The following is a 15,454-nucleotide window of genomic DNA, read 5'->3' on the forward strand; positions in this document are numbered from 1 at the left end:
CAAAGGAGTAAATGATATGCAATAGCATAGAATATTTAGTAAGTATGAGCTTCTAGCTATAGGTTTACATGCGAAATATCTCGATAGCTCTAAAAATGCTACTGTGCCATATTACACGACTCAAGAGGTCCCATGAGTACAAAGAGTTATTTGCTAAACACTGGAAGCCGTACAAGACAGATCGCTTAAAGAAGCATTGGACACTCAAAAATTTCACAAGCCTAGCTTGGTAAACTAGGAAGGATCTATATGCTCATAATTGTCAGAAATGGAATGGCTAATGTTTACAACGTCGTCTCGGAGGTCTGATACATCATTGTCGTCACTCATGGTAATTTCCACCTCACGATCTTGTTGCTTATGATCGTACTGTGAGTTTTCACCATCTTCGAAGCTATTATTCTCTTTAACATCTTTACTCTTTGAAACATCTACAAAATCTTCTCCCTCTTGAAAACTTTCGATACTTATAACGTCATCGTCAGCTGAAGCAGAAAAGTCTGATACATCTAAATCGGCAATATCCTTCCTAGAGGAGTTTGTAGGGCTATCTTGTTCCTGGGCATGAAAATGTATAATCTTATTAGCATTGCTCAAGCAAGATTCCTTGAAGTCAATGTAGTCATTCAAATCATTAACCAATATTCCTATCATCATAGAAGGGTCTAAATCATTGATGCTCAACTTTTGGTAATTCAAGGTATGGTAGCTTTCATAATCGAGCTCGATTTGGAACTGCTGAGGCGAATGTGGATCCAAATATATCAAATTCAGATTTTCAAATCCTATGAAATAAAAACTAGACGATGGCCTTCCACCTGCAATACCGACTGATTGTTTAATGGAAAGCAAATGGAACAAGCTCGGGTGATATATTGAATTAATCTTGTCGATTCCTAATCTTATTGGCAAGAGAATTAATAGAGCATCTGATTCCTCGCTGTTTAAAATCTCGTTAATCTTGCTGTCGTACAAATCACAACTTTCACTTATCAAGACCTTTAATCTGGGAATGTTCGTATTACCAGACTCATAAAATCTGTCGCATAGTCTCTTAATAGAAAGGGAGGCAGCACTAGGGCCAAACCACTGACCAGGTCTTATCTCCAAGGGCAGGTCGGATGCTATTTTTATGAAATTATGCAAGGAGAAGGGAGATTGAGAATTGTCAACAAATAACTCAACGATGGCTTTGGGATCCAGTCCCATTAACAGTAAGAGGGCGTTAGCTAATAAACTTTGGGAAGTTCTTATCATGCAGCCCCATCCTACGTCATTCGTAAAAGATTCATTATCGACCAAGTTCATGATATTCTGGAAATCTTTTATCAAAATATTCTTATTAAACAATAACGATTGTGCAAACGAAATAGGGCTCGGTCCTTCAACAGCTTTCATTATTGGTTCGAACCCAAATCTGTAAGATATCCATATCTTCGACTTGAGATCAGACTCAAACTCATCTAATTTCTCATATGTTTTTCCTAATATAGTGATACATTTGGATTCATCATCTGATGGTTTATCACCAATATTTGTTATCAGTTGCCATAATTGTGAAAGATTAAACGAACTTATTCCGGTCTTGGATTCACATATTTCTGAATTAGTAACTTCTTCTATACTATTTCTCTCTGCAGCCATACTACTCTTATGTTACTCTTCTGTCTAATTGCTTCTAGGGCAATTTAGGAAACTAACAACGTTGCCTTCAGACAATATAGCTTTTGTGTAACCCCAATTGGTACTATCTTAATTGCGACCTTTACTGAAAGTTGAGGATGAGTACGATGAAAACAGATTGCAATATAAGGATAGAGTATGCCGAGAAGATCACTGAAAAATGGTCCATCATCTAGAGGTGCTCGAAATGGGAGATATACTTCCAATAATCGAAGGAAAAGAAAGAGCAAAGGAACGTCAAATAACCATAGAGGTCTGAGAACTACAGGAATTAATGTACCAGAACTTATGGATTTAGATGACAACGTTTATATTCCAAGGGCTTCGGGAGGTAAAAATACCATGCTTGAGCTCTCAAAGAGGCCAGGAAGGTTAGTAGATGAAGTTGCTTATACGAGTTCGCATCAAGACAATATCTTCAGTAGAAAGTTGCGAGATAGACCGGTTGAATTTGTTAAAGCAAAGGAGATATATAATCCGAATGATGAACTTCTCAAAAATTTGAAGTCAGCAAATGAAAAAGCCGAGACTATAGAACCAGGGGAGTCTAAACAAGGATCTGAAGCCGGATCAGAAGAGTGCTCTTCAGGAGATTCTACAGGAAGCTCTTCGGCATTGAATACACTTGAAGATGAAAAGAAGCGTATCGCTGACGATTTGGTTTCAATCGAAAAGTTATCTATTGGGTCTAAATTTGATACAGATGCAGATATCTCGTCAGATGCAAGTGAGTCATCATTTTCGGAAGATGCATCTGGTCATGTAGAATATGAGTCTGATGGTGACAGCATTCAGCTAGAAGAGGAAGACGTCCCTGTGCTCGATGAGGTACTAGACAAAGATGAACAAGAAGATAGTGATAATGTTAACAAGTCGAATGATGACCCAGAATACGGGTTTTTATCTGAAGACTACGAATTCGATGTCTCCTCTTTAACTGTTTCAAATATAAGATACGGCATTCAAAATCAATATTATGTGAAAAATGCCGAGCTTTTTGGAGATGACTTTACATGGATGGATGAGGATGATTTATTTGAATTCGTTACAGCGAAAGGCGTCAGAGAACACCGGTTTGATAGCTTTTTAAAGTTCATGACTAGGGACTTTATTAACAGCGGTGCTGAGGAGTCTAATGACTCAGATGTATACATATCAGATAGCTCGGATGATGATCTCTCGTTGAACGATAATCAAAAGTGCATTGACGATGATATTGGAGACGAGGATGATGGCATTGAAGACTTAATAAACTTTACGAAAAACCTGAAATTTGGTAGCTCAGAATACGAACCACCAACGCAAACAATGACCATGATAGGTAGTGGAAGAAACAAGCGACTAGATTTGGATAGGTTGGATTTAGATGATGAAATTAGAGAATCGTTACAAGAGCAATTTCAAATTCGACGTCAAAGTAAAAAGACAAAGAAAAAAGATCATGAAAACCTTATCATTCAAGAGGGCTTACTTTCCAATGATCTCTGTGTAAAGTATCAGTATCAGTTGCATATTAGAGACATTAAATATGAACTTGATAGTTTTCTTCATGATTCGGCTCGTGATTTTGTCAGTTTCCCCCCTCTTGATCCTCATGGAAATAAAACGGTGTCAAAAATGGCTGATTACTTCAACTTAAAATCACTGAAATGTGGAAGAGGGACCAAGCAGTTTATTAGAGTGACGAAAACAAAGAGAACATTTCGATATTTGCCCAATTATGATCAAATTGGAAGAATCTTGAGACAGAGACCAATTTTTAAGAGAAGAGATCAAGAACAACCAATTATGCCTGGAAATAAGAAAGATAGAAATAAGAAAAGCACCACTGTTCTAAAAGATGGCGATATTGTAGGTGCAAATGCTCCTGAAATCGATCCAACTAACATTGGTCGTCAACTATTAGAGAAATTGGGATGGGTTAAAGGCGAGGGCCTCGGTGCACTTGGAAATAAAGGAATAAGCGTGCCTCTTACAGCTAAAGTAAAGAAATCAAAATCTGGGCTTGGTTAGATTAGAATGAATATGTATATACAATAATTATAGATTAATTCACTCTTTTCCCTTTCTTCCCGTAAACCTGTTTAACTGGAGCAGCATGCCCAGTAGATTTGACATGTTGAAATAGCTTATTCCTCGATGAAAACCCCAAGCCACACACAGAGCACGATTCGTTGAAGGATTTATCTACCTTGTCATTTGACTTATCACTTAAGTTTGAAGATGAATTGAGAGGAATATGATTTTTCTTCTTCTTTGATTTTTTCTTCTTACTTGAGTTCTTCTCCCAGCTCTCCTCTTCATTACCACTTAATGATATCTCGCCTGTCAACTGTGCCAATTCATCTTCTAAAGTATTTTGTACTGGTGCTTCCAGGCTATTATTTTGATACCTTTTTTGTTTCTTCTTCGACAACTCACGCCTCGTTTCATCTGAACCTAAGTTATCATTATCACTCTCTATCAAATCATCAACTTCGTATCTTAAATCGTTTCTATCTTCTACTTCTGATTTCAAATTATCATTTACCGAATTATTGTCATAATAATCAGGTGATCGCTCATCCATTCGGGCTTCTGTATCTTTGTTTTCGGAGCCTAACGAACTGAAATCACTTTCACCACTGGATGCGGTTTCAAAAGTTTCCGATTCAGGATTCTCCTGATCAATGCCCAACTCTATACCCTCTTTTCTCATTTCCCATTTGAACTTCTTTACTTGCTTCTTATGTTTATTAGAGCGCTCATGAACATGAAACTGATTTTCATTTTTGAATATTTTTTGACATATGAGACATTCGAATAATTGAGGTTCGTCTTCAGGATTATCAAACTCATCGAACTCACTTTCAGAGCTCGAAAGGAACTCTTCTTCCATCATGAGCTCTAACTCTCTAACCTCTTCTTGAGATAGCTTCTGCCAATCTTGAACTTCGAAATTACGTGCTCTAGCAATGTTTTTCAAGTTCTCTTCATGATTTTGTTGCATTTGAATTGCTTTAGCCTCTTTTTGTTTTCTTTTCCTCGTGGCTTCGAGATCTTTTATACCTTGCTTGACCCTTGGATCCCTTTTCTTTATAAAAGAAACAAGACTCCTCACGGCCTCGTTGAACTCCTTTCTGGCAATATCCCTCGCTCGCTTGTTCTCTTTCTCCATCAAACGACGAGTCCTACGATCAGGTGCCGTAGAATATCTATATTCATCTTTCCAGTTGAAGGTTTTAATAGTCTGGAATGATGACCAAGAATTATAGAAGGGCTTGACTTTATTAACGTAATCATCATTACTTCGCCCAAATCTAGGATATAAGAGAACCGATTCATCAAGTACATTCACGTTATTGGCATCATCTCTGAACTTATCATATTCTCCTAAACCTTGGAATTTGGCATGAGTCACCTCCTCAGCTGCTAATCGCTCAAAGAACCTCTCAACAACATTATAAAATCCTGATAGAGAGTCATCGATTTTATTATACAACGAGGAGTTGAAGTACTTCATAACCTCATCAACTGAAATACTTGGCACAATCATGTCTTCACCATAATTCTCCGTGATATCATCATCTCTCAAAATCAGAGATTTATGTGAATCATACCATGACCTCTCCTGGGGATCAGAAAGGACTTCATAAGCTGACCTTACCAATGCAAACCTAGCAGTTGCACCTTCTATGTCATCTGGGTTTTTATCAGGATGGAGTTGCAACGCCTTCCGTCGATAAGCTCTTTTGAGCTCATTGTCCGTCGCAGTTACTTCAACTCCCAATAGCTCATAATAACAAGTTTTCATGACTCTATATCATATTTTACTTAACCTTGATATCTAGAAAATGTGAAATAAAAAAAAAATTTTGATAAAAATTAAGAAAATCAAGCTCCTCCCTCTACACTTCTGAATGGCTAAATATTACAGTTCATTAAATAAATATTTATTTATAGTAGCAATGAGTGCAACCGCTCACCATCCTTTTGAATGGTAGTCATCCACTTCATCAATTTCTTCTGGCTGAGAATCTCCTGTGGTTCTCCTATGAACAACTCTGGTAGGTAACGGAATCTTACCAAGTTTGTAGTCAATTATAATGGACTCTTTTAAAGACTTACTCAACTCGGTAGCCAACATATTCCTTCTTGTTGACTTTGGTGATAGCTTCAAGGGTTTTGAATGTGTTTCAGTTGCAATTGGAGCAGAAGCAGTCCCAGTAGAAGATGAAGATGAAGATGATAACTTCGGAGATTTTTCAGAACGGCGCGTACTCAAATTAGTAGAGGAGTCGAGATCTTCTGACGACTTCAGATGGATATCATTTGGGACCTCTTCTTGACTTCCTTGAGGACATCTCCCATGGATATCTAACAGACGTGCGCTTTTTACTTTATTGTTATTGCTGAATAAATTTGCCAAATTCAAAGAACTTTTGGAAAGAAGATTCTTAAATGAATGATTCGAGACAGAACTCGAGTATTTGTTCAAACTTGAAGATAAAGTATCTCTGTTTTCATGAGAGGCAATGCTCCCACTCTTGTGAACTTCGGTTCTACTACTTCCGCTGTTCAAAGATTTAGTAGTAACATTGAAATCAGAGATCCCAACTATAGATTTTTGTTTCCCTAACAAGCTATCATCTTCGTCTTGATCACTAACACAATCGTTCAAGATATTTGTTTTTACGAGCATATTTTGGTAATGCGGATAATTTTTAGACAAATCTGTTAAGGATGCATATTTTTTTGAAAATAATATAGAGGGCCATTTTTGATGATTTGAACCATTTTTTCGACTTTGGTCGATTGTGACAATACCTGTAGTTGATGATCTCTTTAAAATAGGCTTTGAAACATGTGGGTGAGGTGTTTGATGATTTTCAGTATTTCCATGCATTTGATTTAAAAACATACTAGACAAAAGTGATCTTGGTCTGACTAAAGAGTCCTGAGCTGATTTATCTAGTGGTGCACGTTCAATATCACGAGGTTCAGTTGTCATCAGATATGATCTTTTGTCAAATTTTAAAGGGTGAAATACTGTACTACGACTTTCTTCTTCTTCTGAAGAGACTGAAAGCCACTCACTATCATCATCAGGAGCTCTCCCACTTTCTACAGATCTCTTGCAATCACTTCCGCCATCCGTCGATTTCTTGCGACCCTTTCCATTCTCTATCGATTTTATTCGATCTGGGAAAGAATCTTTTGGTTTATCTTCCCCGTCTTCCGAAAGATCTTCCTCCAGTTCATCCTCTGAAATATCTGTGGAAGAGCAGTCAGATTGCTCTTTTTCAGTTATGCTTGAATGTAATTGAAAATTACTAAATAAAGAATCTTGTCTCTTTATGTGAGACGGTGGTACAATCTTATCGGTTATCTCAGAATTAGGATATTCAACACAATGGTTAACCTCATCGCTATTCCCATCCAGAGGTACGTTTTGAGGCGGAGAAGGTGAATTCTCAATATAAAATATACTTTTACCAGATTGATTAGTTGTAGTTTTTGATATTGGATGCACTTCCGATGACTCGTTTCTGTTAGACTTTGAAGGAGAAGACGGAGAAAATCCCTTTACGAAAGTTGTCCTCGTCTTAGATATATTGGCCTCATCTAGCCTACGAGGAAAATAGCTATCTTCATCCTCGTTAGGAGGATTAGAGTTATCATCCATGTCATGCTCATCGCTCGAAGAAATGTAATCATCTTCTTCAGATATATCTGAAATGTCATCTGATGATGAGTCATCTTCTATACTCGGGTTAGATTTGGAATTTAGGCTCAACCTTGAACTATGAGAGAACAAAGTACTGTGTGAATCAGGTTCTACCCTATTGGATAGAAACTGGGACATTTTCGGCTCTGAGTCTATTAAATTTTCTTTTGAAAGATCAGAAATCATCGACTCCAACGTGTGAGCATATAAAGCGGTCTCTCTCTTTTGCTTAGCATCTAATAGAGCTTTTTTATTCAACAATCGCCATGATCTGTTGTTTAAGCGTTCTGTCGAAGAGTATTTCGAATACACGAATCCATTGTTGGTAACCCGCCAAAGCTTTAGCAAAGACAGCTCTAGATCGGAACCGTATTCCAATGATAGATCCAAAGAACTGAGAGGAACGGAAGCCATATTTCTTTCTTTATGCTCGTCAGGCTCTATTCAAGTGATAAAATTTCAGTTTTCACTCTGATACACAGCACTTGATGAAAGAACCAAAGTTAACAGATATAGCACCTCACTTCGTCCTTGCTTACGCCTGTCTATTATCACCCTTTCAAGCTACCACAACACTAAGGTGCCACCCAATACTATGTCTGTGCCTTTGTTATCTTGTTATGCTCGCGCCCACCTTCTTTATGGCGCGTAAAACCTTCCAGTTCCTAAACCTGATGCTTCTCTGAGACAACTACTAGGTTCTATTACCTTAAATCTTTCCACTTCTTTGCAGCTCTTATCTAATTAAGATTTAAAATCTCCTTATTCCCTTGAAATAACCATGTAAATTTGCGGTGACACCCATAAATTTTCTTTCATTTTTTGATAAACCAAAGTTTATCTGATTTTTCATGACCAAATAAAATGTCTCCCTTACTGCAAGTCAATTTACGTATCAGGTTACACGTGATCAGATCATTACTGCTCCTACCCTGGGGGCCGGTAATTACTGTTTCGTCTCGATCACTGTCCGAGAAAGTTGACGCCTCAGAAAATGTGGTGAAACACAGGATCAGAAATGATAGCGTAGTTGTGAGAACGACGAGATGGAAATGACTGCAGAACGAATTACTGTCGGCGATACGGCGGGACGGACACAGAACAGGTGTCAGTCGCATTCGTGACATTTCTGTCACAGGGAAAGTCGTGCATTCATCGTTAGTGGGAATTTTATTTTGTTCCGTTTTTATGGGCTGCGAAACTGACGACATGAGCGAATGACTATGGAGATGTCGGGGAATGCCCATACTAATTTTTCACCGTGTACCAATTAACATCAGTATATTCTATCATTCAAGTAGTCATTCAATTGCGGAAGTTTAGGAGAGTACATTGGGATTGTATCTTATTTGGCATAAAGACATCAGGAGCGTTAGCGTACTGTACTGTGAGTCAAAATCATTCGATTGTAATATAATTTATCTGCTCGACACTTCTACTACGGTTGCACTCTTTAATATTAAGTAGAAGTTTACTTTTATTAGGTAGCATGAATTGCTGCAATTGAGATTCAACATACGATTGAGATTGCTGCAACGAAACCTCTTCTATTTTGTTCACATTCTATATGATTCTTGCTCACATGTTAGTTCCTAAATCGGAAATCGGAATAGCAACCTTCGTGATCTACTATAAAAGTGCTGAGGCACTCGGTATTAGCAAAACTAATCTTAATACTAATTCATTTGACATTGAAATAGTAAAAGAGATATAATGTCGGCCACTAAGTATTTTCTTGGAACAGCAGCCATTCTCGGAGGTGTTTACTTCTACGATCAAAATGTGCAGCCAATCATCCCTAGAAAACAGCAAGTGCAACATGACTTGGATAAATTAAATAAGAAGCAAACCAATTTATCGAATAAGTTCACCCTGAAAATTGACGAAACCAAGCAAAAGGTTCAGAAGCAACCCCCCATAAAGGAACAGATTAAGGACACTTCAGTGTATCAAAACCTTGCAAATAACGCTTCTGACGCTAAGGACAAGTTTAATAAGAACACCACCCCTGATTCTGAGAAGAACTTTTTGGTTAGAGGAGTAGATAAGTACATCGATACCGTAAATGATATCGGTGGAGGCAAGAAACATAGTAATGTCCAGTCTCTTTCTAATGAGGCCGAAGCTCAAAAGAACTCTTGGTTCAATTGGTTCCAGAAGGAGGATGATAGGTTTCAAAAGAAATTAGACAACACCAAGGATGATGCCGCTAACAAGAAGAACGAATGGTTCAGTTGGGGATCTAAGAAAACTGATGAATTGAAGGATAAGTCCAACGCTTCAGCCGATAGAGCAGAAGAAAAGAAGAACGAATGGTTTAACTGGGGCTCTAAGAAATCAGATGAATTACAGAATAGGGCTTCCGATTCTTATAATTCTGCTAAGAATGAAGCTCAAAAACAAAGATCCAACTTAGAATCAAGTTTGGAGTCAACTAAGAACCAATTCACTAGCAGCTATAATGAAGGCAAGCAGAAAGCTATTGAGAGCTATGAAAACGCCAAATCTCGCTTAGATGAATTATCCGCCAACTTTTCTAAATCTCAAGAACCAGACAAGCAAGAAAAGTTGAACAGAGCTAAAGGTGACTTTAATAGCTCCTTATCGAATTTGAAAGCATATGGGGATGATGTCGTTGATGAGATCAATAGCAAGGTCAAGAGTGCTTTTGGTAGTAAGTAATTCGGTATAGCAAAGTATAGCATCGGTTATCCGATTATTATTAAATAGTCCAATTTTATGCGTAAGATGATAAAAAGCCAGACAAAAGAGCTCAAAAGTAAAATGTAATATTGATCTCGATTAGTATCTATCTGGTAGTCTGTTGGTGATCTGATATAATATCTTGGAGGTAATTTGAATTGTAGCATATGTTTTCTCGATTTCGATTAGTAAAGCTACATCATTTTCGAGGGAATCTAAATTTTTCATTTATCAGGTACTATTGCACGATGCTGGTACGAAGGTTAGGACACTTGAAAAGCGTACCAAAAATTTACTGCAATAATACAGAATCTATAACAAATGTTAATAAGATAGCAACTAGCGACTTACTAGTAAAATTGGGTTACATACAGCATCCCAGTTCTGGTTTCGTGAACTGGCTACCTTTAGGGATTAAATCATTGGACAAACTCAAAAACATCGTCAGAAGACGCATGGAGGAGTCTGGGTTTGAAGAAATAAGCTTAACATCCTTATCAAGCTCTGCCTTATGGAAGAAATCTGAACGTTGGAATAATACTGAACTTTTTAAATTAGCAGACTCTTCTAATCATGAGTATTGTCTTGCAGCTACAGCAGAGGAGGAAGTTACTCAATTGGTCATTAATAGTTTGACAAGCTACAAATCATTACCATTGCTATACTACCAGATATCTAAAAAATATAGAGACGAGAAGAGACCTAGAGGAGGTTTATTGCGAGGAAAGGAGTTTATCATGAAGGACGGATATTCTTTTGATTTGAATGAAACCGATGCTTTAAAAACGTATTCCAAGGTTGTGAACGCTTACGTGAATATTTTCAATGATTTAAAAGTTCCTTTCATAAAGGCTGAGGCCGATACTGGTGACATGGGAGGTTCTTTGAGTCATGAATGGCATTACTTGCATGAATCAGGAGAAGATACTGTGTTCACATGTGATTCATGCGGACATGTTTCAAATATTGAAAAGACAATTTCATTTCCTGAAGAGGTCCGAGATGCAAAAGAAGTATCGGTAAAATATTTGATGACAAAAGATAAGTCAACTTTAGTTTGTGCATACTATCCTAGTGATAGAGCTTTACAGGCAACGAATATTAAAATTGAAATTCCAGATATAGATTTAGCGAATGAAAACGAAGAAGAAATTTTAAAAGAATTTTCAGACGAAGATTCCTTGATCTCCAAAAAAATTGTTAGGATAATGGACGCAAGATTGACATCAAGGTCGAATTTCCCAGACTTTCCCATAAAGTTTATCAATAGGTCATTAATTACAACTTTGACTGACGTCCCTATAGTATCTGCTATTGAGGGTGAACTATGTGGAAATTGTGAGGAGGGAAGTTTGGAACTAAGTAAAGCGATCGAGGTTGGACATACTTTTTTCCTCGGTGATAAATACACCAAGTCATTAGGTTGTTCTATCGAAACCCCCAACGATAAAGGAGGGGTGGAAAGGAAACTTTTACAAATGGGATGCTATGGCATCGGATTAAGTAGGATAATTGCAGCAATAGCAGAAATGAACAAAGACGTTATAGGTTTGAGATGGCCGTCTGCACTTTCTCCTTGGGATGTTACAGTAATTGAAGCTCCCAGTATTGAAGACACTTTGGAATCATTTTATGACCTTTTAAGCAAAGAAAATATTGACTTTGTTGTGGATAGAAGAGCTAAGCTTGGGATTGGAAAAAAAATCAAACAGTCGAATTTAATGGGTATACCGATTTCAATTATAGTAGGTAAGAAGTTCCCTATGGTAGAAATTGAAGTAAGAGGAAAACGATACAACAAAGAACTAGAATGGAAGAAGCTACACGATGATAGAAGTCGAGATTTTGATTGGGAAGTCACCTATAATCTGAATGGAGATGACATAAAACACCTTGTACATATAAATGGGCTAGCTGTAGTACTCAAATGTTTATTAAAAGATATGTGAATAGACTTGTTTACAAATAGAAAATGACCTCACAATGGGGAGATAACAAGGAAACAAAATACAATTTTCAATCCTCTTCAATTGAAATCCCTCTTCTTAGTATCCTACGTAAATTTGCCTGTTACCTTTGCAAATACGTGTAAAATTATCACAGAAAATATAAATCCAACAGCCAAAAACAATACTACTAAGGGGTCAACTCTCAAACCCTGTGCTTCATCTGTGAAAAGCTTCATCATGGTAGATGATGAGCCTCCTGCTCCAGCTGTCCTGGTGGACAATGGCATCGAGCTTTCTGATTGTGCTTTCTTGTCAGCGATTGACTTTCTTTTGGCTGCGCTCCTCAAGCCTCCTGGTGCTGATGACTGACATGGTTAGTAAATCAATGCGAATATCTTATACTTTCCTCCAAACTTACCATTTTACAATACTAATCGATTCTTTACCTAGTTTATCGCCCAGCGCTGCTCACACGTAGTCGATTCTGATATGGCCGGAGGAAAATGAAAAATCAACAAATTGTTACACAAAACAAGATGCAGGCAAATTTTCAATATATAGCGTTGGGGCATTCACCGCCAAAAAAGTTATTTTGGCATCCACAGTGCGTAGGCTCGCTATTTTAGCGCCGCCCCCCTTACACTAAGCAGGAAGGCCAATCACTACTTTAGAGCAGTAAATCTTTGTTTGAGACATTAGTAGAAAGTACATGAAGAATATTTGCTTTTTAATTTCATTCTTAGGCTTAAGCCGTATATATATTCATCGTAAATTTACTTCTTAACACCGTCATTACCAGCACCTTGGTGAGTTGCCTCATGGTGACGGAAAGAGGCAACCTAAGGTGCCATTTTTCATATATTGTCCGGCATATAACATTTCGCTTGAAGGAAGCCTCCCAGAGAAAAAAAAAACTTTCTTCGATTAGTCGTCCGTTATCAAGTGATTCTGAGATATATCCTGGAAGGTTTTGGGAGGTTGAAGGATATACAGAAGCAGTTTAGTTTACTTAAGCTTTATAGAACGGTGACAATAAGGAAGTTGAGCTATACTAGTCCGACATTCTATTAACAAGTTAAATCACCTATTCCATAGTTGATACCGGGAATAAGCCCTGATCAAACTAACAAGCAACAGTCAAGAAAACATCACGGATAGTTGCTGAATTTGATAGGAAATATAACAGAATTTCGTATAGTATGGATTTAAGAAACTTATCTTCGACGCCGAACCAGTTGGACTCAGTAATACAACGTCGACCATCATTATCTTCATTGTCTTCAACTTCAGGATATGCATCCTCAAGTTATGGCGGTGGAAATGGAAACAGTACGCCTCAACTTTCTAACCTGAGATTGGTATCCAGCTCCAAAAATAACATGGGTCTACAGAACTCGTGGTTGAACCAACAATCCGGAAGTGGAAATCAGAATGCTTCCGCTACCAACGTTGGCCCTTGGGTTGAGCAACAGCAACAGCAACAGCAATCGACCTTAAGCAGCTTGGATAGTAAAACACTAGGAGCAAACTTGCAGAAGGCTAAAAACGTGGATGCAGAAGAAACTTCTAATGGGAAGAATTCTGAGGGAAATAATGCTGGTCCTAGATTCAATAGCAGCAACGACGAGGAAGAAGAAGAGGAAGATGATGATTTAATTCCAACAGCAATTGTTATCAAAAACATTCCATTTGCTATAAAAAAAGAACAGTTACTTGACGTCATGACCAAATTGACTTTGCCTCTACCTTACGCCTTCAATTATCATTTTGATAATGGCGTGTTTAGAGGATTGGCTTTTGCAAACTTTACATCCACCGATGAAGCTTCATTGGTAGTAAATCAGCTTAATGGTAGAGAAATTGGGGGAAGAAAATTGAGAGTTGAATACAAAAAAATGCTACCACTCCAAGAAAGGGAAAGAATTGAAAGGGAAAAGAGAGAAAAACGTGGTCAGTTGGAAGAACAGCATCGCTCAAACTCGAATGCCTCTTTGGCATCTTTGTTATCAGCAGCGTCCACGACTGCTGCCACCAAGAATTTGAGTGTCAATGGTGCGACAAATCCAAGTACGACCGAGCGTTTATTTTTCACAATACCAGTTACTGGTAACTTCTCTGCTCCGCCAATTGATTTGAATTTTAACGATCCCGAAACACTTGACTTATACTCTCAACTAGTTCTTTACAGAGATGACATTTCCAAGTCCATTTTCGAATTGGCCATTTCGACTTCTAGTTTGAACTTGAGTCAAAGAAAAATTTTGTCTGTAATGTGCAATTACTTGAACCTACTAGAATTGTTTGATAATGGTTTAATCATCGTGAGGAGAAAGCCTGGCCACGTTGCCCAGGGTCTTATTAACCAAAGCACTCAATCTCCACAGCCACCTTCACATTCAAATTCCATGATGAATTTGAATCAACATACTCAGCTAAATGCGCAAGGACACCCGGATTTATTGAGATCTCAATCTCAATCAGCTTTGCCATTACCTAGATTGAGACAACAAACATCAACACCAATCCAACTGCATTTTCCTCAGTATAGTCAAGCAGCTCAACAGGGATCAACTGGACCACAGTCACAACAAGCGAGGCCATTTTCCCAGGTTCAATCTTTTAATATGTACCAACAACCTGCACAGCAGTCACAGGGTTCAACTCAAGCATCGCAACTAGCCAATCCGAATATGGGTTCTACCAGTGCGGCAGCTTTACTAAGATCTTCTAATAATAGATCTTATGTGGACATTAGATCCACCCCACCATTGTCTAATTCATTCAATCAGCAGCAACAGCTGCAACCTATCATGGATTCACCCATCCCACTGCAGCCTCATCAGAATCAGCAAAATTTTTTCCAAGGGCTGGGGTTACCAAATAGCTCCCAACCATCAACCCCTCTAGCTGGTAATGATATCAGCTCGAGGTTTCAGCCATTTGCGAATAGTCACTTGTCGGGCAGCTTTACGTCATTGCAGCAAACAAATTCAAATGCTCCATTGGATGATATCAATTTGAATTCCTCAAATGGGAATGACTCTTTAAACAATCAGTTCCATTCTTTAAATGTGACAAATTCGAACAATTACGATAGTTCTTTAGGAATTTGGGGACCCAAATAGTTTCATTTGCTTTCTTGAATGCTAAAACGTTTTTTAATGACACGGCACTTATGTTAATGAATTACGATTACGATAATGAATCTTTTCGCTAATTGAGGTAATAACTACCAAAAGAAGAAAGAAGCGTGAAGAGTGTCATCCATTAAAATTAAATGTCTTACGTTAATGGGCACCAATTCATATATCATATATGCCCATTTTTCTCTCCAAATTGCATAAACTTGCCTGAGGAGCAAATTGGAAATAAAAATATACGAATTATTAGCAATGACAGTTGTATTTAATCA

The 15,454-nt window shown here is 37.8% G+C and overlaps 8 protein-coding genes across 8 annotated transcripts; 4 read left to right on the top strand and 4 right to left on the bottom strand.

Moving 5' to 3' along the window:
• Positions 1–234: 234 nt before the first annotated feature.
• On the bottom strand, positions 235–1,644 carry PRCAT00003203001 (cysteine protease; the record flags this gene model as incomplete). Its single annotated transcript, XM_062953111.1, has 1 exon — positions 235–1,644. The coding sequence occupies one exon, from the start codon at positions 1,642–1,644 to the stop codon at positions 235–237; it is 1,410 nt and encodes a 469-aa protein (XP_062809946.1).
• A 177-nt stretch (positions 1,645–1,821) lies between these two features.
• PRCAT00003204001 (uncharacterized protein) lies at positions 1,822–3,696 on the top strand (the record flags this gene model as incomplete). The annotated part of the gene is made up of 1 exon (XM_062953112.1): positions 1,822–3,696. The coding sequence occupies one exon, from the start codon at positions 1,822–1,824 to the stop codon at positions 3,694–3,696; it is 1,875 nt and encodes a 624-aa protein (XP_062809947.1).
• A 34-nt stretch (positions 3,697–3,730) lies between these two features.
• PRCAT00003205001 (uncharacterized protein) lies at positions 3,731–5,476 on the bottom strand (the record flags this gene model as incomplete). Its single annotated transcript, XM_062953113.1, has 1 exon — positions 3,731–5,476. The coding sequence occupies one exon, from the start codon at positions 5,474–5,476 to the stop codon at positions 3,731–3,733; it is 1,746 nt and encodes a 581-aa protein (XP_062809948.1).
• A 168-nt stretch (positions 5,477–5,644) lies between these two features.
• Positions 5,645–7,804, bottom strand: PRCAT00003206001 (uncharacterized protein; the record flags this gene model as incomplete). Its single annotated transcript, XM_062953114.1, has 1 exon — positions 5,645–7,804. The coding sequence occupies one exon, from the start codon at positions 7,802–7,804 to the stop codon at positions 5,645–5,647; it is 2,160 nt and encodes a 719-aa protein (XP_062809949.1).
• A 1,299-nt stretch (positions 7,805–9,103) lies between these two features.
• Positions 9,104–10,072, top strand: CSP37 (Csp37p; the record flags this gene model as incomplete). Its single annotated transcript, XM_062953115.1, has 1 exon — positions 9,104–10,072. One exon carries the CDS (start codon positions 9,104–9,106, stop codon positions 10,070–10,072), a length of 969 nt encoding a protein of 322 aa, XP_062809950.1.
• A 188-nt stretch (positions 10,073–10,260) lies between these two features.
• On the top strand, positions 10,261–12,042 carry PRS (putative proline--tRNA ligase; the record flags this gene model as incomplete). The annotated part of the gene is made up of 1 exon (XM_062953116.1): positions 10,261–12,042. The coding sequence occupies one exon, from the start codon at positions 10,261–10,263 to the stop codon at positions 12,040–12,042; it is 1,782 nt and encodes a 593-aa protein (XP_062809951.1).
• A 104-nt stretch (positions 12,043–12,146) lies between these two features.
• On the bottom strand, positions 12,147–12,329 carry PRCAT00003209001 (Arf family guanine nucleotide exchange factor; the record flags this gene model as incomplete). The annotated part of the gene is made up of 1 exon (XM_062953117.1): positions 12,147–12,329. One exon carries the CDS (start codon positions 12,327–12,329, stop codon positions 12,147–12,149), a length of 183 nt encoding a protein of 60 aa, XP_062809952.1.
• A 912-nt stretch (positions 12,330–13,241) lies between these two features.
• On the top strand, positions 13,242–15,167 carry PIN4 (Pin4p; the record flags this gene model as incomplete). Its single annotated transcript, XM_062953118.1, has 1 exon — positions 13,242–15,167. One exon carries the CDS (start codon positions 13,242–13,244, stop codon positions 15,165–15,167), a length of 1,926 nt encoding a protein of 641 aa, XP_062809953.1.
• Positions 15,168–15,454: the final 287 nt, after the last annotated feature.

This window comes from Priceomyces carsonii, assembly GCF_900007245.1.
Source record: "Priceomyces carsonii strain CBS4050 genome assembly, scaffold: Debaryomyces_carsonii_scaffold_3, whole genome shotgun sequence".
Taxonomy (NCBI): domain Eukaryota; kingdom Fungi; phylum Ascomycota; class Pichiomycetes; order Serinales; family Debaryomycetaceae; genus Priceomyces; species Priceomyces carsonii.